The 20642-nt window shown below is 38.9% G+C and overlaps 2 protein-coding genes across 3 annotated transcripts in view; one reads left to right on the top strand and one right to left on the bottom strand.

Moving 5' to 3' along the window:
• CTNNA2 (catenin alpha 2) overlaps positions 1–20642 on the top strand; it is a 474395-nt gene that overhangs the window by 311828 nt on the left and 141925 nt on the right. The gene's annotated exons all lie outside the window — the stretch shown is intronic.
• On the bottom strand, positions 7132–9072 carry LRRTM1 (leucine rich repeat transmembrane neuronal 1; the record flags this gene model as incomplete). The annotated part of the gene is made up of 1 exon (XM_082760176.1): positions 7132–9072. The coding sequence occupies exon 1, from the start codon at positions 8695–8697 to the stop codon at positions 7132–7134; it is 1566 nt and encodes a 521-aa protein (XP_082616302.1). The 5' UTR covers positions 8698–9072.

Raw genomic sequence — 20642 nt, 5'->3', positions numbered from 1 at the left:
AAATTGCTTTGGGAAATAATCTGGATCGGAGAAGTAAATTTTCCGTCAAGATAAACTTCAGAATGGAGCCAAGTTTTTAAAAAGGGGGCAAAAAATCCCCAGGTGGATTATCTCATTATTATTAACATTCTTTAATATTTACCAGACTCCCGTAGCAAGCCAGTCTGTCAGCAGAGGCACTGAATAGAGACAGGTTCAGGTTTATTCCTAGGAGCTTTCTTTAGCTCTCGACTTGCAAACAGGGTTGATTGCAGGTGTGTTTCAAACGGCTGGCAGCTGGTAAAAGAACCCAAACCACTGGAATTCAGCAGCTGTGGGCTGTTCTTGCTATTTAGTTTGGGATTTTCAGGGCTTCCTCCCTCCAGCCTTCAATCACTCTGCTTGTGAGGTTTGAGGAATGGAAAATGGGTGAGCGTGTAAAGTGAGATTAAAAATAGAGGGAGAGTATGTATTTTAAAGGATATTCAGAAACCTGTTTTCAAGCTGAGGCCCCAGCTATCAGGATGCTTGCTCATAGCTTTTTGTAACCACTAGGGTACAGAGGTGTGCTGCTTGAGTGAGATTTTCTATATATAAACTGAATTGCCTTTATTGGATAAACCCTTTTAATCAGATTGATATGTCCATGCATTATTATTATGTTTAATCTCAGATTTCACTGAAAATACAGTTTTAAGTCCTCTGTCTCTGGTGTCATGCTCTGGTTTGCTGTTAGGACAAGGATCTGTCTCAAAAAAAAAAAAAAAAAGAAAAAAAAAAAGAAAAAAGGCCAGAATGAAGTTTGCAATGAATGAGCCTGGTTTCTAACCATGTCAGTCAGATGAATCTGCAGTGCTAAAAATGGCAATTCTGTGATGAAGCCAATTTTTGTACTTACCTATTACCTTTGAAATCTCAGATTTAGGCTCTCTTAGCTCAGACATGGAACCAAATCGGTCAGGTTCCCATAGCACCCGTGCTGAAAGACATCCCTGGCACTAGTTACGGCGTCTGGTGAGGATGTGAAGAACATGAGAGCAGTGAAATGGTTTAAAATAAAAAGTGCCTGAGCACAGTAGTATGTGCTGTTTGCCAAGTGCAGGCACTCACAATGTTATTCTTTAGCCACTGCCAATTATCTCTTGATTTCTCTAAGGGATGTACATACGTGGATTTTCAGGATGAGGAAAAGTGAAGGAAAAGGTGAAAAGCTGGTGTTTATCTTAAACTGAATTTCTTCTCTGGTAATGCAAATCTAGGTCCTTTGAACTCGAATTCCTTTCACTGCAACCTGTTACATTTGACCAGCTCGCCCAACTATCGCACCAGCAAAGGCGAATAGAGCAGTAATTGGTTTAAAGGCTGAATAATTGTGTCTGAATGCCAACAAGTGACGTTATCTTTATAACAAAAACAATTGCCATGTTCTCGTGGAAATACAGATTTCATTGCAAATGTGTTCTCTTTAAAGCAGCCACAGTGCAATAAAATTACAGTGCTTTGCAGCATTCAGCTCGGCTCTTCACAGCCACCCACCCGATTACAGGCTCTGTCATGCCAGCAGAAGATTGTTGCTTGGTTTCTGTAATATTTTTGTAGCCTTGCTTCCCTCTACATAACTTTAGAGGTAGATCGCACTTACTCCTTTCCTTTCACCAGCTTTGTCTGGGGAAGAAAAAAAAAAAAAAAGAAGGAAAGAAAGATATCACTTGGTCTCGATAATATGGAAAGCCTTTTGCATGGCTTCATGGCTCTAAATGTGCTTTGTTGGTTTTCTTTCACACAGAATATGCTCTGAATAGTTGCTCCTAATACCATAATAGCTCTGGTTTATGTCAGTAATTCTATGAAAGGTTAATCTTTAAATCACCAGCATTTCCTAAATTCCTAATCAACATCATGCTTGGAAAGGAGCTCGTGTAAATGCTCAATTTGTTAATATTAGACTGGGTTGAGCAGGTCAAGGAAAAGTATAACCTTGGTGCATAATGATAAATTGAACCCAGCAAAAATACCTCAGATATGTTTGTCGTAATAGCCATGCATGCAGAAATCGAATATGAGGGAAAATGAGCGTGGATATAATTAGCAGGAGAATCTGCTATAGTACACGATCCCCCTCTCTCTAAATGGGGGTTTCTTAGAGGACAGAAAAAATGAGGTATATTTCTTATAAAAGTCTGATTTTCTAGAAAGTGTGTGGTGAGCCATGGCTGGGATAGGTAGGAAATCCAGCCAGCAAAGTGAGGGGAAGAGGCAGTGGAAGAGCAAACAACCTGATGGACAAGGGGATGCTGAACTGCCCGGGAAGTAGTTCATGGCAGAGGCAATGATGTGAGGCGAATGTCTGAGAAAGCATGTCCATGTGTTCCTCTGCAAATGCATGTGTGTGTCTGAGAAGACAGAAAGAGATGCTGGGTATCTTGCTTAAACCACTGCTGTTTGTCCTCACCATGGCTTCAACGTGGGAGGCGAAGGTACTGAAAAAATCTCATTTACCTCATGTGCACGGTGGTCACCTTGCCTTCTCACCAGCTCTCGTCTTTCCTTTCATCTCTGCCCTCACCCTTTCCTTTTCTCTTTCATGCTCAGTGGAAGTGTTTGGTGCGGTGCCCTCCTTTCCAGAAGCTGTTTCATCCCTGCTTGCACAGTTTTAAAAACTGCTTTCTCCACCCACCATCAGTCTTGGTTTTCATCTGTGCTGGGCCTTTAGATTTGCCACGTTTAAAAAAGAAAAGGCAGCGGAAGCCAGCCACAGACTCATTTACTTGTTGTTTCTCCAGTCTTTTTTTCTCATCTTTTGTCTCCTCTTCATTTCTTTTATTATTATTTTTGTTATTATTATTATCGCACTAGCAATAAGCTTCCTAATCAAATACTTCTTCTTATTTGCCATTCTCAATACCACTGGAGAAGCCAGAGGGAAGGGAAGAGGTATTCAGAGCATCCTTTTGCTATCAGAGCAGAACCAGACACATACAAGAAACAAATTTAGTCCATCTCAAAAGCGAATGAGGGGCTTTTTACCAGAGCCAAAGAAAATGATCAAATAGATACACTTCAAGTACTCCTCGATGCCTTTGCTATAAAAGCACAGAACATCTAATAAAACGTACAAAAATATCCTTAGGTATCAATAATAGTTTTTCTCTGCACACGTGCGCAAGGCAGTTGCCACCCAGGCATGGGACTGCATCTTCAGCCTGCTGCAGAGCATCTCGGTACGGCTGTGACACGGAGAAGAAGCTCAGCCCCCTGGTTGAGCTCCCTGCAGTACTCTAACAGTGTGGTAAAGGAGGGAATTTGCAGCTTTAACACAGAGTTTCTTTGTATTTTATATTATTCAGGCCAGAAACAGAATGTGGTACATTAGCATTGATTCTGTGGTTTCATATCACTTTTTTTTTTTAAGTACAGAACGAAAGGGAAAAAAAGACAGAAAGGAAAATAAATCATCCCTTATATACATTCAAAGCATACACAGCAACAGTTCCTTCATCACTGGGTGCACTATGAGGGTGTATTGATGCTAGCAGCAAGAGATTGCATATTAGAGATCTATAACACTGAGAGTGTTAACCAGCCTCAAAAAGGTAGTTCTGTAGCTTGCCTTTCACCCTGTCTTACAACTAAAAACATTTCCAAAAAAAATATAATAATAATGTTAATTACCTAATTATAAAAGAAAGATTAGCCCTACTAAGTGGAACATTAAAAGGGGAGTATTTAAAATATTCATTTGATTTTCCCCAAGTATCTCCTGAAGGAGAAACTGTCACAACTAACCCCAAAAGCTTTTTTTTTTTTTTTTTTTTGAGCTGTATAGTAAGCCAGGATAAGGGGATCAAAAGAGAGGGAATGACATATGTTTGGACAGTTGGCAAACATGAAATCTGAAAGGAAGAGTGAGGGAAAATCACTGCAGTTGCCATAAATACATTAGAAATATAAGAATTCTCTTATATACCAATGCAAGCAGCCTGGAGCAGGATGCATAACTGGGTTTTTAATAGCTGGATTGAAATGAAATATTGCACATTTATTTTTTATTGTCCTCGTAGTTCTTTCAGAAACTTTCAGAATAGACATGTACCCCCCTCTTTCCACCAGCAGAGGGGTAGCCAGATCTTCAGGTGGTTTCTGGAGATCATTAGGAGGTTGTCTCCAGAGGACACTACCCTTAGACAAGATTTTTGCATGAAGGTTGTGAAACACCTCATTTTCTGCCATTTAGTGAGCGCTGTCCTCTCCATGGAGGATCCATCCATCATCCTGCTGGAGGTGGCAAGTCATCAGTGGTCATTACCACTTCTTCGGGAGAAATGGCAACAGGCAGTACCGAAATTAAGCCCTCCCTTCTGAAATCGCTGCACCTTTAAAGCAAAATGTTCCGTTTGGTTTACTCAAGCTGCTGATGCAAGATGCATGAAGCACAGAGATGAATAAATTGCAAAGGCGGAATTGCTCACGTCTTGCAAATGTTGCTCGACGTTGCTAACACCAATAAACAGCAGGAATAATTCCAGAGGGGTGCAAACACTGGCGTGTTTAAAAACCAACCCACAAATATGCTAAAAATACATAGAAATACAACCACAGGACGATTGTTTGTCAAGATCAGTTTTGCATCAGTTTACAGGGCCAAAAACATGACAGCACTACTACATTTCCTTGTAGCAACAGGGGGTCACTACAGAAAGAAAGACTGTATCTGTTTTTCTTTATTTTACCGTATGTAGCCAATATTTTAGCAGTTGTGGTTGGTTTGGGAGGCTTGCTGGCAGCTACCTGTAATCAGTCCTTCTGATTGCAGTGCTGGGTGGTGATTTGAGGAGCATATAACACAGCCCAAAGTTAGTCTTGTGTTTTATTTTTTCTTTTAATCTTTCAGTTAAAATCCCTATTGGTTTCAGTGGGGGGGTTAAAGGGGAAAATACATATTTTGGCCCTCAGTTAGCATGGTACAAGGTATTTTCTCTCCTTACCTCCTCTACCTTTGCACTTAGGTTCCCATGTGGGCACCCTGCCTTGCAGGTCCCTTAAGAGTTTCAGGATGGATCAGGCCCTCATGGGTTTGAGGCACAAAAACAGAAATGTGCAAGTGTTTGAACAGAGAAAGGCCTAGCTTTGACAGTGACAGCTTGTTTCAAAGCTGAGGATAAATTTTCAGTGGCTTTAATTAAAAATATAAATAAATAATAAAAATAAAAGTTTATTATATTTCTCATAAAAAATCCTCTCCCAATACATTTACTCTCATTGGTCTCACTGATAATGTTATAGTCTCGTTAAATAATAAAAGAAAGAAGGTTATTAAGAGGCTATTTCATATTTAATATTACACAAGGTGAGGGATGTACCAAATAGAGGAAAAAAGTTTGGAACCCTCCAAAATAGTGTCAGTTAGATAAAAAATATATAAAAGTTACTCTTTACAGTTAAAATTAGCAACTAAACAACTGGAAAAACAGTTGCTTTGCAGGAGAAAAAAGAAAAAAATAAGATCTGTGCCTAATCTTATGTTTATAAGTCCGTTGTAGGCTTTTGAGTATAGGTGGCAGTTGGAGGCTATAAAAAAAACAAACGCATGTTAAATTAAAATGGATGTTAGAATTCTCATTTTTTCCTCCATTTCCAACTCAAAAATAGAGAAATATGTACAAAGCATAGCAATGTTACCCAGTTCTTGATTTTTACTTTACATTTTGCTGGCACATTATGCTATATGAAGAAAAATTCAGGGTATTCTGCCTGCTGTTATAAAAATGCCCTGTCTTCATTAGTATGAGAGGAGTTGTTCCAAAGATCAAGCAGTAGGTTGTTCACATACCGGAATGAAAAACCCGAAATACGAGGAAAGGAAGCCTTTATTTAAGGGCAATCAGAATAAAACAGCCGTGTGATTCTACATTACCAAATGACTGCTCGTAACCATGAATTCCATCTTTTCAGTTATTAGGAGGGAGGGTGCCTATGCTCTCAGCCTCTGCAGAGGTTTCAGGGTGGTTTGGTTAGTGGATGCTAGTGATGGCAGTGAGGGGCATGGGGTGGCTTTGCTGGAGAGCCCAGAAGTGTGCCAGGATGGCTCTGTCCCCCTCGCAGCGTGGCAGCCGAGGTTTTGCACACCCGGCACACACAGGTTGCACCACTGACAACTGAGCCGCTTCTGCTCTCCTCCTCTCATCGTGACTCTACAGTGCACAAGGGTTTCTCTGCTCTTGGCATGTCTCAGAACAAGCATAAAAGTGGGAATAGCTAGTAAAAGCCCTTAAATTTATTTATTTATTTTCATCTTTTTTTTTTTTTGTCTTAAAGAAAATGATGACTAGCACTTTTTCGGCAGTGTTTCAGTTATTTGGGTTTTGTCATTTGTTTGTTGTTGTTTTTTTTTTTTTTTTCTTTCAATGAGACTCTGCAATATGATCAGTTGTGATACAAAATACCTTTAGGGGTTACGATGCAGTTTTTTAGGGATCTTACAGCAACTTACAAGTGAGCTGTGCTTAAAAAGCCTCAGAAATCCTGTCCCAGGGACACGGGCAAAACTTGAGCCTTTCTGAGGTGCACCAGCTCCTTGCTGTGCTGACATCCAGTTACAGGTAGCACATTAACAAAAATAAAGTTCCAGTGTCATGCTTCATACCGCCAGTAACATGATGTACGTGAATGTGTAATAATTACAATGGAAAGCCATCGGGTTAATTTTCATCTGTCTATTTTTAACGTGGCTTCATTGCTCCCAGACTTTCAACACTCAGAATGAAAAGAGGTTAAACTGTTGCATTTTGTATACAGGGAACAATTCATGTAATATACACCAGTCTGTAAAAACTGTAAATGCTATTTTTTTTTATTTTAAACATTTTCCTTAGTTTACAAAAGATCAATAATCGGTACCTTTTTACACTCTCAGTTTCCTGAATATTGACAGATCTTCAAAGGGAGTATTAGCATAGGAAATCTTAAGATTGGCTGTCCTGAAGATTTTAAGACACGATAAAGCTAAAATATCAAGTCCTGCCGGCAGCTCCTTCTGCGATTTTGGCAGAGGAGTGCCTGTGAAATCCTCAGCAAAGCCCAGCAAACCCCCCGCTCCACTCTCTGCCTGCACGCCGCTATTTGGTTGCACACTGTTTAAATCCCCAAGGCAAATCACACCTCGCACTCCCTCGCTGGCTGCTGGTGACAGGAGCAAGATCCGTACTCGTTAATGATCACCAGGGCTCCCTCGATGTGGTTGGGTTTGTAATCAACATAATACTCCTGGGCTGACATGGCAGCCATTTGATGCATGGTCTGTTTCTGCTTCTGCTTCCTGCGCTGTGTCACAAAGCACTGTCTTAGCTGCCTGATGCTGGCAGGAAAGCACTTCCAGGAGACGTACAACACTAAAACCACGATGAGGAAGCTGAAAATCAGCGCCATGGTCCCCGTCACCACCTTGTGAATCTGCACGGCGTTCTCGGCGCTCTCGCCGGGCAGCGTCACGGTGATGGCGTACGTCGTCGGCTCCTCGTCGGCATCCGGCACGTTGGACGTGGCGGTCGCCAAGCCATAGCCGAACATTTGGTCGCTGTTGTTGGTCACAGGGGAGAGGGTGTTGATGCTCGTGGGGTCCGCCGCGTCCTCGCATAAGTGGAAAGCGTACACGGCATCCAAAACGTCCTCACCCTGCGCGTACTCGGGGGTGGCACAGAGCAGGTTGCTGTCGTAGCGGCCCTTGAAGTTGCTCAGCCAGGAGGCCAGGGCGCAGACGTTGCGGCCGCAGTCCCAGGTGTTGGCAGAGAGGCTGATGCTAGTGAGGGACTTCCAGGAGTCCAGGATGCGAGAGTCGATGTAGGTCAGCCGGTTGGAGTCCAGCTGCAGGGACTTGAGGTGAGGCACGCTTTCGAAGACGTGAGGTTCGATGTACTCGATTTCGTTGCCAGAGAGATCCAGCTTTTCCAGTTGCCATATCCAGTCCAAAGTGTTGACGACGATGGTAACTTTATTCCGCCGCAAGCAGAGCGAGTGCAGGGAGATGAGCCTGGGAAAGTGGGCTAAATTCACCTTCACCAAGTCATTGTGCTCGAGGTGCAGCTCGGTGAGCTTGAACAAGCCTGCAAAAGAGTTTCGAGCCAGGCTCTTTAACTGATTGTATCCTATGTCTAGAAACTTCAGGCTGCGACAGTCCTGAAAAATTCTCACCGGCACGAACTTGATGGCGTTCGACCGCATGTGCAACGTCGTGAGTTTTCTCAGCCCGTGAAACAGGTCGGGCTCCAGCGCCTGGATGTTGTTGTACGATAAATCCACACTGCGCAAGTTTGGCATGGGTCGGAACGTGGTGTTGGGCAGTTGGGTTATTTTGTTGGAACTCAGGGTGAGCTCTTTCACTCGCCGCAATTTTTGAAAGGCATTCCCCTCCACTGAGCAAATGTGATTGTGATCCAGATAGAGCCACGTGAGCTGCATTAACCCTGTGAACTGTCCGTCATGCAGCTCTGAAAGGCTGTTGTACCGCAGAGACAAGCCCATCATGCCCGACAGGTTGCGAGGCATCTCTGTGAGATTCAGTGATTCACAGTACAAAAGCCTGCCCTCACACCGACATAGCTGTGGACACCCACTATTCACGGCTGGAAGCATTTTAGAAAAGATACCCAGCGTACACAATATCAACCCCGGGGGCTTCCTCAGCAGCCAGTTTAAACAGAGACCGATAAGAAGGAAATCCATTAGCAAGAATATTTCCAAATATGCTCGAGAATGTCCATTGAATCTTTTCAAATTCTACATCATATTTTATTTAAGGGAAAATAAAAATAAAAAAATAAACAACCAAAAAAGCCAAAACCAAAGCAGAACAGCAAACAACAAACACAGAGCCAAATATTTCACTTTACAGCATGCAGGAGCTGTGCAGCATTAAAGTTCACAGACATTCAAAGGTAAAATGATAGTGATTTTGTTCATGTTAAAGGCTGCAGCAAAGAAAAAAATCTTTCTTCATGAAAGAATTTAATTAAAAAGTGTCTTACCCACCCTTTTCCAGAGAGTGACAACCTCCATTCAGTTGCTTCCTTTGTGTTTGGACTAATTATATGCAGAGCTAAAAAAGACCCCTCTGTGCTACAAATTCAGTCCCTTTCAGTGCTGTGCAAGGCTGGCAAGCTCACAATGTCTCACTTCGCTTCTGCTCAAAGAGCTCAAGGCTTGTCCAGCTAGCTTTTTAGCTGACTCCTAGGACCTGCAAGTTTCAGAACTATGTGCATGAGCTTGATCTTCTCCTTCTCCCTCTGTCCTTTTCTCTGCAGTTAACACTGTGGCGTGAAAAAAACTCCAAACTCTTTACTAACGACTCCACAGGATTTGGCAATCTGTTTAATGTCCATCATTTGCAACGACCATTGACCGGCACAACCTTTACTCCATAGAGAGATTACCATGCATTCACTGACCGGCTAAGGGTAGCTTTATTTCCCATTCTTTGTTCGCTTTGCTTGTTAGGTGATGCTTAGAGCAGAGAGACAGCAAGAATCCCTTCCCTTCAGCCGAGCAGTATGTTGGTAGAGCATGCAGAGGCACCTAGTGTTCACTGAGTGTCGTAAGCTGCTCATGATTGTACGCCTGCACTGTGCATCTCAGACATGGGCAGATGGAAAAGGGGTGGGCATAAAACCAAACGCCGGAGCGAACCGGGAAAGTAATATATGCTCTTTGATGAAATGGAAAATACTTTAAGCCTATCTCTCCATTTCTCAAACACGCACGCACACACAGCCGCACAAATCATCAACAGCGAGGCAGTGCTAAGTAGGAAGCTCGAGAATTAGGTTTCTTTTTTTTTTTTTTTTTTTTTTGCTTTTGTTTAAAGTCTGAATTTATAAAGCCATTAGCCGGGAGAGGGAGATACTTGATTTCTTGGTTGGGAAGGAATATGTAAACCAGTATCTTTGGATTGCTTTTTCTCTCTAATTCTGTTGATGAGATTTGCCTTTCAGAGACTTCGGGGTGGGGAGGATGGGGGGAAATGTGTTTTTATTCTGACATTGTCTAAATAGAGCATGATTTGAAATTCTGTGCATTCTTTCTCATAGAAATGCAGCCAGAGCTCTGCAAATAGGAATGTCTGCTTTCATATAAGCTTTAATTACATTTGGTCGTTTTCCATCCTGCATATTTTGTGTGTGTTCAGCACATGCCTTTCCTAAAGGCTTTTTTTTTTTTTTTTTTTTCTTGCAGTGTATGTAACGGCACACAAAACTATTATTCTTGCAGTATGAAGAATACTGTGCTTTTGGAATAAGATCAGCATATAGGTTGCTCTGGCTGTGTCGGCAGCATGCAAAGAAGGGGTGGAAAACCCAATCAGTTAGTAAGTTCTGCAGATTGTGCTGCTTTTTGTTCCATGTACCAAAAAAAAAAAAAAAAAAAAAAATCTTGCCTGGTAATTTGCAGTCCTCATTATCTATGGGAAATGCATCGACAATGAGCTCTCTCTAATTTTTACTGACTGAAAAACATACAATACTTCTATCAGGAAAACGCTGGCCATCTTTTCATATTATGAAATAGAGTCTAAAGCCTGTGTGCTGGTGAATGTGATCAGAGCTGACAGCTCACGATTCTGCACGAATCCTCTATGAAGAAGTTTCACATGGAAATACAAGAATTGCAGAAGATCGTGCTAATGTTCTCTTTAAGTCAAGATCGGTTGCGAAGTACCGGAGGCAGGGCAAAACTGTTTCATTTTCTTGCTTTTTCACAGCCATGCTAATTTTAAAAATCTTCTTTTTGAAGTATTTGTTGCAGAGGTATGAAATGCTGGAGCTGTTCGTTGTGTGTGAGTGTGGCTGGCTGCTGTGAGTGTGTGTTTGTATAGATCAAGGAATGCAGTGATTTGATGCAGTAAAAGTTGTTTTGCAGAAGTCGTGGAAAACTTAGACTCTTGTTCATAAAAGTGCGTGAAAGAGATTCATTAGAAATGTATTTGCTGAAACCATTCTTAAATAAATTACAAATATAAATTACTTTGAGTGCAGTCTCAGAACCTGGGAATTGATGTGCTTTAATGCTCCCAATCCAGTCTATTCATGTTCTGCTATTCACAGCCCTTGCATTTCAGGGGTCTCAAAGCAAAAAATGTGATGCTTTAACACCATATGAACCTCTTGTATGTTTTAGTATTTGGGCAGGAAAGCTGAATGTGTTCCTCCTCTCCCAAAATCGTGCTGTCCTGTTCAAAGCAGGCTGTTTATGCAAGTGTCCACTGGTTGCAGTACACCTTAATTCTGTTTCTCAGTACACAAAAGCAGGAGGGAAAGCAACAACAGAAGCAGGATAAAGAGCAGAGAAGCAGGAGAAATGACTAAAAAAGCTCTTGTGCAAGAATGCATTCCAGACTGCAATCCCAAATATTTTGATGCAGTTAGCAAAAATAAAATAAAATAAAAGATGATTTGAACTTTACAGATACTGATCAAAGGTTTAAAGCGATGAGGCTGTTTCACTTGAAAGACTGCAACCCTGCAAGTCTTGATGAGGTAGGTCTCAATTCCCTCTCCCATATAACAATTTGGAGACAGATCTGCAAAAGTAGCCCTAAAAATTTCATCTCTGTCTTGAAGGAAAGCTGACATTTTCTGCAAATCAGATGACGATAATGATCACTTAGTTACCATCTAAATGCTATGTATAAAGTGAAGAATTCCTCTGGTAGAAATAAAACTCCATGATACATCAATGTGAAGGGCTGAATACTTTTTTTCTGTGATGCTTCTTCTTGCTATCACCTGGGATACAGCTTGGATCCTAACCAATCTGCCTATTCCCACACTGGCATATAATCTATTATCATTTGGTTGCCAGAGGTAGAAATTAGAGCAGACAGTAGAAAACCTATATAGCATCAGCTGGAAGGCTGACAACTAGAATTAGAGACCCAGAATTAATGGCCCTAAGCAGAATCTCACAGCTCTGTCAGAGCTCTATTGCACAAGAGACTCTGCTCTTATTTGTCCAAAAATGTGTTTGTAGAAAACAATCCAGGTAGTCTTAAAATGAGAGACCTCAGTGTACATTTGGGACTGTGATGCTGAGGCAGAGTGGTAACCAAGTGTGAGAAATGGGGCATGGGGATCTGAAAAGACAAACCTTGGTGAATATATGGCTTAGCTCTGAATTACCTTTTGTAAATTTGTTTTTCTCTGTTTTTAAACTTTTTGCGATGTACTTCTTCAAATAAAACTAGGAATCCACTTTGAGCATGACTGCAATGCAAAGGGCTTAATTTCTACTGTCTGAGCTGTTATCACAGCCAAACTGTTAAGTTTACACATTTTCTGGTGTTTCAAAGCCTCTGGCAAATCTCTATAAATTAGTGGATTTAAATTAGCTTTATTAAATGTGCTATTATAGATCATTTTAAGAAGCACAGACTAAGTTTATATATTTTTAAGGGAGATTGATTAAATCAAAATAAAGTAGGTTACAGAAGAACAACTCACGTAAAGTTTTAGAAAGTTTAAGTGGGAAACTATTGGAGTCATCACAAGTGAATGGGGTTGGGACAGAGTAAGCAAAATCAGAATCTGGTCCCTAATGTCTAAGTATGCATGTATACATGTTTTCAAGTATTAACCACCAGCAGCAAATAGTCTTGTTTATCATGTATATAAAGTACTGAGTATACTTCTTCCTTCTGGCATTTTCTGAGTAGTTTCTATCAGTATAATAAAAAGTGAGGCTTTTAGTAGTAATTTTAATTTCCTTTCATGAATGGGCAGACTCAAACCTTGATCTTACACAGTAGTCTTTAATTTTCAGGTGCACTGAACCATGGCATTTCATATAAAAGAAACATTTAAAAACAGAAAAGGGAAGGAAAAGATGTGACTGAGTAAAGCAAATTAAATCTGTTATTTCTCTGATATTTATATCTTGGACATCCCTGACATTTGGTTAGCTGTCCCTTCTACATAAAATTTAGGGTTTCAGGTAATAAGAAGTCCATCACCTGTATAACTTGTCTCTTTTAGCAAATGTAAAAATGAACTGTATTACACAAGCTTTTGACCAAAATAGCCCTGGCTACTCAAGATGCTAAAGTAATAGTGATAATTACCATTCATTTCTTGCAGTGCCGAGCAGACACACTGAGTTTTTTACTACCTTTAAACAATAGATATTCTAATGTAAATCATCTTACTGTTTTTGACAATGTGATAAACACTTTAACTCTCAGTACAGCCACTCCATTGTGATCATCAGCCATGTTCAACAGTAGATATTCATGTATAGCTCTATTAAGCCACTCATGGAAGAGACCTATGTGCAGAATTGTCAATGCAGTGTGAAAATGTCAATTAAAAATATATATATATTAGTGATAAGATGAAGTGTCTCTCTCCTCTGTTCATTACTAGTAGAATACTTGAATAAGCTAGACAGTTACTGACTCTTAGGTATCTGTGAAATTACAGATGGATTTCTGAATGCTCTGTCAATGTTCTAGGCAGTGTTATTGGTTGTGAATGTCTAGGTGTAATGGAAAGATAAGTTATGTTACAAAATTTAAAATATCTCCTTTTGTCAATAATCAACACATTGTCGAAGATCTTTTAGCATCTTGGTCAAACTAAGACTGTTGTATTACAGTCAGGTTGCCAGGTTGTTGGAACTCCTGGTTTATAGGAAAAGTGAAAAATTTTACCTTGGTTTTCAATTAACTCTTGCTAATTTATATCTCTAAAATGTCTTGGGAAGTCTTGGAGTAAGCATTTGCAGAGAGCAATGATTAGCATTTGTGATAGTTTTAGTCATATTTAATTAGAAATCAATTAGTTACACCTTCAGAAAAGCTAAGCAAGAAAGATGCTTCAGAAAGGTTTGTTTGTTTCAAGACCTTCCCAAGCATTTCTGGAGGTGCCACTGAATTGAAAGTAGTTGATTTCCAATTAGTTTAAGAGCAAAGAGGGCCACAGCTTATCCATATACCTGAATATATCTGCTTTGCTCTCTTCTGCCTTTCCTAGTTCATCCATAAGGATTATTTTTTTTTTAATAAAATACAATGTTAAATGCTTGATTATTTGCATTTCAGGACTCATTTTCACTGAAATTACTCTGTTTTCTCACTTGGATGTAGCTAACCAAGATGGCTGCTGACACCACTGCATCTTGTTTTGGTTGGTTTGTCAGTTATTTTATCATTGCTCTATTTACTCAGATTCATCAAACCAGAGAGAGGTCAAATGGTGGAACCATGAATACACAGCAGAGTGGCAGAATAGCAGAGTTGCTTAGGATATTGAAAAATCACCTGTAGCCAAATCAGTTGTGGCCCTAAACCTATCATGTGCCCATAACTTAGACAGGTGCTACGTGCTCTTCCCTTGGAAAGACTTGTGTTGCTCAGAAAGTTGGAAAGTCTCATCTGGGGACACAAATATAACCATGCCAACACACTTCTGCTGTAGTAGTCATTCATATTACGTTGGGATTGCCTTCCTGATGCAAAACTGTTACGTTTTTTGTTGAGGACATAATTTTGGTGGCAGTAAAGACTTTACAAAGTCTTTAAGTTTCAGGAAATAGGGAGAATTGAGAGGCATTTATGAAATCAATTATTAAAAGCTAGGATGAACAAATGAAAAGCTGTTCCTGGCAGTATCCTAGAAGGTCTTTTTACAAATGGATGAATTGCTCTCGGAAAATTTTCCCAGAGCAGAAAATCTGTTCTTCTCAGTATTAGACAAATGGTTGTTAATCTTTCTGTTGTTGTTGTTGTTGCTCCTTTCCAAATGTATTTTAATGTACAATCAGAAAAGATAACTAGCCTTATGCTGGCTTCTGTAGATACCTAACTACAATAAACATAGGTTGATGCTAAAGTCACTGTGAAACAAGAATTTTGGAATCAAATAAAGACTTTTATTGAGTTTTCTTCCATCAGAGAGGGTACCATTTCAATTGACTCCAAAGGCTTTGTGGGGAAGGCAACAATGCTTTTCGATACTGCTACCTGGAAGTTACAGAAATATTCCTGGATCTGATTTGTGGGATTACTGAAGGCCTGAACAATATGAACTAGCTTTTGGAGTCATGGAAAGAAATGTTGGACTGTAGCAGAATGCCTGTAGCAAACAGGCAATCGGCTCTTTGGCAGACTACATTATTCTCAGTTATTCTCAATGTGTTTCTTGGTATATCTTGGCAGTTAGAAAAGACAGTGTTTTTATGTTTCTCTCCTTCTGCTCTGATGATAGCCGTAATCTGAAGGGAAAACTCAGTAAAATTTGTTGAAATCATGCTTGTTTCTCTATTGAGTTTCATTGGGATATTAGGAGGAATCTGAATCATTACAGAGAAGTCATAATGCATAAAGCAGATTGCAGCCTCACATTTCAGACAGAAGTCATTGTGATTTTTGCAAACTTAAGACGCTTTGTTGACTACCTGAAATATTTATGGCTTAATTACGTATTATTTGCAACTGATGTAATGTCTAAGAGCAATAATCATGGGTCAGGAGTCTCAGAAGGACATATTTAAAGGCATAACAAAAGATGGTCATGCCATCTAAAAAAAGAGAATATCTTGACCTTTTTTTTTTAAAAAAAAAAAAAGCTTAAAAATACTGAAGCAATATCAAGCAGTTTCATAAGATGGGGGTTGTGTGTGGTGTATATGTAATATTAGAAACCCAGCTTTACTCAACAGCTAATTTAGTTTTGTGAGAATCAATGGCAGGCTTTGAAATGTGCCTTCCTGCCTCATGTTTAGTTTTATTTCAAGGTGTTTGTGTGCCTACACTAAAGTTTTATGTCTTATAAGGAAGAAATGTACAATGTAATCAAAGGTTTGTGTTGCTCTTTTACACTCAATAAATGTGCAGAAAGGTATACTCAACCCTGTAAACATTCCCAAAGATCCCAAAGATCCTGAATTTACCTGCAAAGCTAGAAGAGGTGTATGTAAACCATGTTAGCAACACATATACAATAACAAAAATGCAAGTTACCTACACATTATATATGTTCGTACAGGTGAAACAGCAGATTTGAGGGCAAATAGTAATAAAACCACAGGGTTTGCTTCAGATGTTTAAATAGCATTATATTTCCTCTTCTACTGCTGTAATTTTAATTCTTCAATATTTATGTAACGTGTAGAGTTTATAAGTTTTATCACTTATCCTCAGTTTATATTTTAAGTGAATGGAGAAATGCATAATCAACTCGAAAAAATTGGAAAGGCTCAGCCTGTTTTCAAGATGTACGATATTTTACTTTGTTTGGAATTCTAGAGACCATTTTTAAAGAACACTTGGCTTACTTCTGCTCTTTTTTTTTTTTTGTAGTGCAAATTAATTATAATTTGACAAGAGAGTGCTTGATTTTCTTCTTCAGATTTGGTGTAGTGCCAAGCTTTATTAGTTAGAGCCTCTAAATCAAAATCAAAGGTCAGTATCCATGAAATGCCTGTGGCTCAAGATATATTGTAGATCTTTCCCCATTATTTAGAGATTTTTGTCTTTGAAAATGTGTGTATATATTTAAATGGATACTACTGTATGTTCATGCATGTCTGTGGAAGAATAACCATTTCTCATGATTACATTGGTAATATTCCAAAGAGCAATCCTAAATATGTGAGAAATTATTGGTGTGAAACTCTTGAATTATGTACCTCTGTGGCATAATCTATAAACTCAGGCTGAAGGTTCGTGTCCCACAGCATGTTGTACGCAGTGACTCCACTTCTCCTCCCAGCCATTGGGGAGATGGGCAGAGATCCTTCTCCCAGGTCTCCCCCAGCATCATCCTCCATCCACCTGTAGCTTGTACTGGCACATTGCTCAAGTGGGTCCATTTGGGGAACAAGCAAGTAGGGGACTAAAAGTGATTAAGTGAGCCATGGTAGTGATTGCTGAATATGCCAGAGTTCAGTTACTGAGCAGGGAGAGGCACATAAAGATTGGTAGCTTGAAAAAGAAAAGAAAAAGAAAAAAAGAATAACATCCTGGAAGCGGTATTATATGTCCTGACCCTCACTCTGCTTCTTCTATTTCTATACAAGTTTTACTGCTTTTTCTAAGACTTTAGTCTTCCTACATCTATTGATCTATTGTTTTGTTGTTGTTGTTGTTTTCTGTTTCCAGCCTTTGATTTCAAGGATTGTGTCTTCCTGTATAACACTCAGCATGGCAGGAATCTCTTTTTGCTATGTCCTAATGAATATGATAATAATCAACACAGCTTGGATGCTCATGGCAATAAATGCTGAAAAAGAATAGTTGAATTACAATTGTATCAGAAAAGTAATCAGTACAAATGAGGTTTGGTAACATTGGCTTCCTACAGCCTCTTAGGTGAGCTTGAACCATGCACTGATATTAGGTCAGTAGAAGTCCCTTCTAGCTGTTTTCCTGGCCATGAAAACCATGAAGGCAATGAGCTTCAGAAGATATTGAAAATGTAATGGGAAGAAGCTTCCCTAATGATAGAGATAGCAAATGAGGTTGGGAGGTATTTGCTGCTTTATCTTCTGACCAAAGAAAATAGTATCGACAGCAGTTTAAAAAGCAGTTATCCTCCCCCACCCCCATGTCCCAAAAATAAAAAGGGGGAGAAAAAAAAATAAAACATCACTTTTGGTAGGTGTTATTTTTCCACGGTCCTCAGTCTGCTGGACTGTGGAGTCCACTGGATGCTTCTGCAGCACTGCAAAGTAATGCTGACCTTGGGATACTTCCCTGAAACACATTCAGCTGAGTCTTTTGAGATATGTTCTCTGACTTTCTGGATTTTCTGGCACCGTTGTGTCCATTAAATACTGATTAGATTTCAGAAATCCGAGAGACCAAATAATGCTATCATCTGTTCTCTACTTATCTTAATAATATTGCCAGTAATATTCCAATATATCAATTCTAGGATATTCTAGACCTAATCTGATGCATGAAAAATATGGACACTATGCTTTTTTGTTTCAGAAGCAGAACAGAACCAGTTTATTTATGGATTGAATTTTGCTATATTGCCTAGAGATGATGGTAAAAAGTGAATTAGCTACTTTCAAGGACTGTTAGAGAAATACATCGTTTTTCATAATGTTTGATGAATTGCTTACAGTACTTGTTTTACTTAAAACTGCAATTAAAGATCGCCCTCTAGTCAAAAGAAAAATGTGATAAAAATGTGACTTGAAACTGGGCAGAAAATTTTCTAAAGCCCTTTGGGATTAATTCCAGTAATTATTCAATCTGACGTTTTCCAGAGAAATGACCCTTTATGTATGAACTCCATTAATCATAATAACATAGTTCACATGTCAGAGACTTCCGTCCTGTCACTTCATATATAAGATTTAATAATAGACTAATAAACATCCTTACTTAATATAAGAAAATAATAAACTGGTTTCAAAACATCTCAATGCATCTGAATTGGTTTTATCTAGGTTTTGGCCTTGTGAGATGGGACACGTTGTGCTTGTGTCTACACAAATGGGCTGAATTTCTAGGCTATAGCTGTCATTGACATCATGTCTCCTGCTAATTTTGTGCAATTTCATTCATAGCATTTTAAGGACTTTTGGCTTTCTTTTCTCCTCTGACCTGTCCTGCAGAGATTTGGTTTGTCTATTTATCTGCCTGGTTGTAAACATTTGTTTTATGAATTTACTTGTGTAAGTAATTGGGCTATTATCTTTTGCATGACTTGTATGTAGGAAATAAAAAATCTACTTTACGTTGTCTACGAACAGAAGAGTATTATTTTTCTTGCATGTGAACTTATTGCATATTGTTGGAACTGCACAGTGAATATTGAGTATCTGTCTGTGATGATAAGCAACTTTTAAGAAGATTGCTGTTATGTCTGTCATTGTTTCATTAACTGAGGATATTCCATAGTATTTTCTTGCATTAAGAAGTGGTGATTTAAAAATGCATCTGTGATTAGATGGTCCTATTTGAAGAATTTACCATTATCTTTTTTTTTGACATTCTTTTTATTCTTTTTTTTTTTTTTTTTTTTTTTTTTAACTGGGAAGTGGAATTATCTATGCTCTGATGAGAAGTGATAAATATAATCTTTGCTGCATGTGGATAAAAAACAAATGAGATTGCTTTTACACAGCCTCCTCATGCATCTTCTGACTTATTCAAAAATTAGAGAATAATTCTTTGTCTTTGGGGGTTTCCTTCATATATATATAAATACATATATATATTTCATTATTTCATTATGAAGCAACATACGGTGTACCTAAACCATTACAATGACTAATGCTTTCAGTTCAGGATTTTTATATGTCAGTTGTCATTCTTTGCACATTCCAGTAGATGGCAACTCCGGTCTTCTTGACATTTCATCTCCATTCAAACTAGAAATCTCTTCTGTGTCCCCCGCCCCCCTGCCTGCTGCATCTCATCTATATAAATGGCTAAAAGTTTCAAAGAAACGTGGTTCAATTTTACTTTTATTGAAATCACTACATAGTATCTGATTTGAACTCAAATAGTACCAAAAAAAAAAAAAAAAAGCACCAAAGACCCATAAGCACCAATTCTCCTGGATCATAAAGCACACACTGAATCCCCCATAACTTTTAAAAACATTTTAGGAGTTTTCATAAAAAGGATGAGTACCCAATTTTATTTTTATTTTTAATGTGAAACAAATGAATGGATCGGCCGAAAATACAATGTGCTAGCTTTAAGTTTGATAGCTTGACTAAACAATCTAGTCTGTATCTCTTTATCCTAAATATCAAATTATTTATTTTCACTGTGCACAGTAAATACTTGATTAAACTTTTAAAAAGTTGCAAATGATATTTTTTTATGAATATGGCGATGATGAGGATTGTCTTGGGTGAGGGGAAGTGTAGGACCCAGGGCTTTCAGTGTCGTGTTAGAGATGAGGATTTTCTCAGATTCCCCTCTGTGCTTTTATTCTGTCCCATCAATTGTGTTATTAAAGCATCAGTGTAGAGGAGTCTATTTCTCCATTTTCCTCTGCTGACTTTCACAACTTAAATACTTGCATGTAGAATTTCAAGACATAAAACAAAGCATCTCTCTCTGTGAATGAATGCCAGACATCAACAGGCACAAAAGGTTGTGATTGCTCTGCCTGGGTTGGAGACTAATGATCATAACAGTCACACAAAGGATCCTTTCTCTAACTCTCTGTATCAAGACTGCAGTTTAATTTTCAAATCCCTTCCACTAACTAGCAAGGTTTTATTTTGCAGTTGATGGTCAAAAAGGGACAGAGGGAGGAACAGTATATATACGTGTATATATATATATATATAAATATGTATATATAAATGAAAAGCAGGTCTAACTTCAAAAGAATACATGTTACTTAGCAGATTTGTTGTTGTTGCTGTTGTTTTTGTTTACCTACTTCTTCCACAGAACATTTTCAGTAATCGTGCAGGAAAATCAAACTGCCAAAGTCTGTAGCATCAGTGATGCTATTTGATGCTCCGTCTTATGGTCAGAGACAGAGACAAACATTTATTGTTTAAAATCAACTGCAAAAATTTCTAAGGCACAGCAATGTTTAAGGCCAGATTTAGATGTTCGTGCTTTTATTGGTTTAGTAAAATCCTTAGTTTTCAACCCAGACTTTATTACTCTGTGGACATTTTTACTTCACAGAAAC

Source organism: Aythya marila (assembly GCF_965140915.1).
Source record: "Aythya marila genome assembly, chromosome: 4".
NCBI lineage: Eukaryota > Metazoa > Chordata > Aves > Anseriformes > Anatidae > Aythya > Aythya marila.
This window is presented reverse-complemented; position numbering and strand designations above follow the sequence as displayed.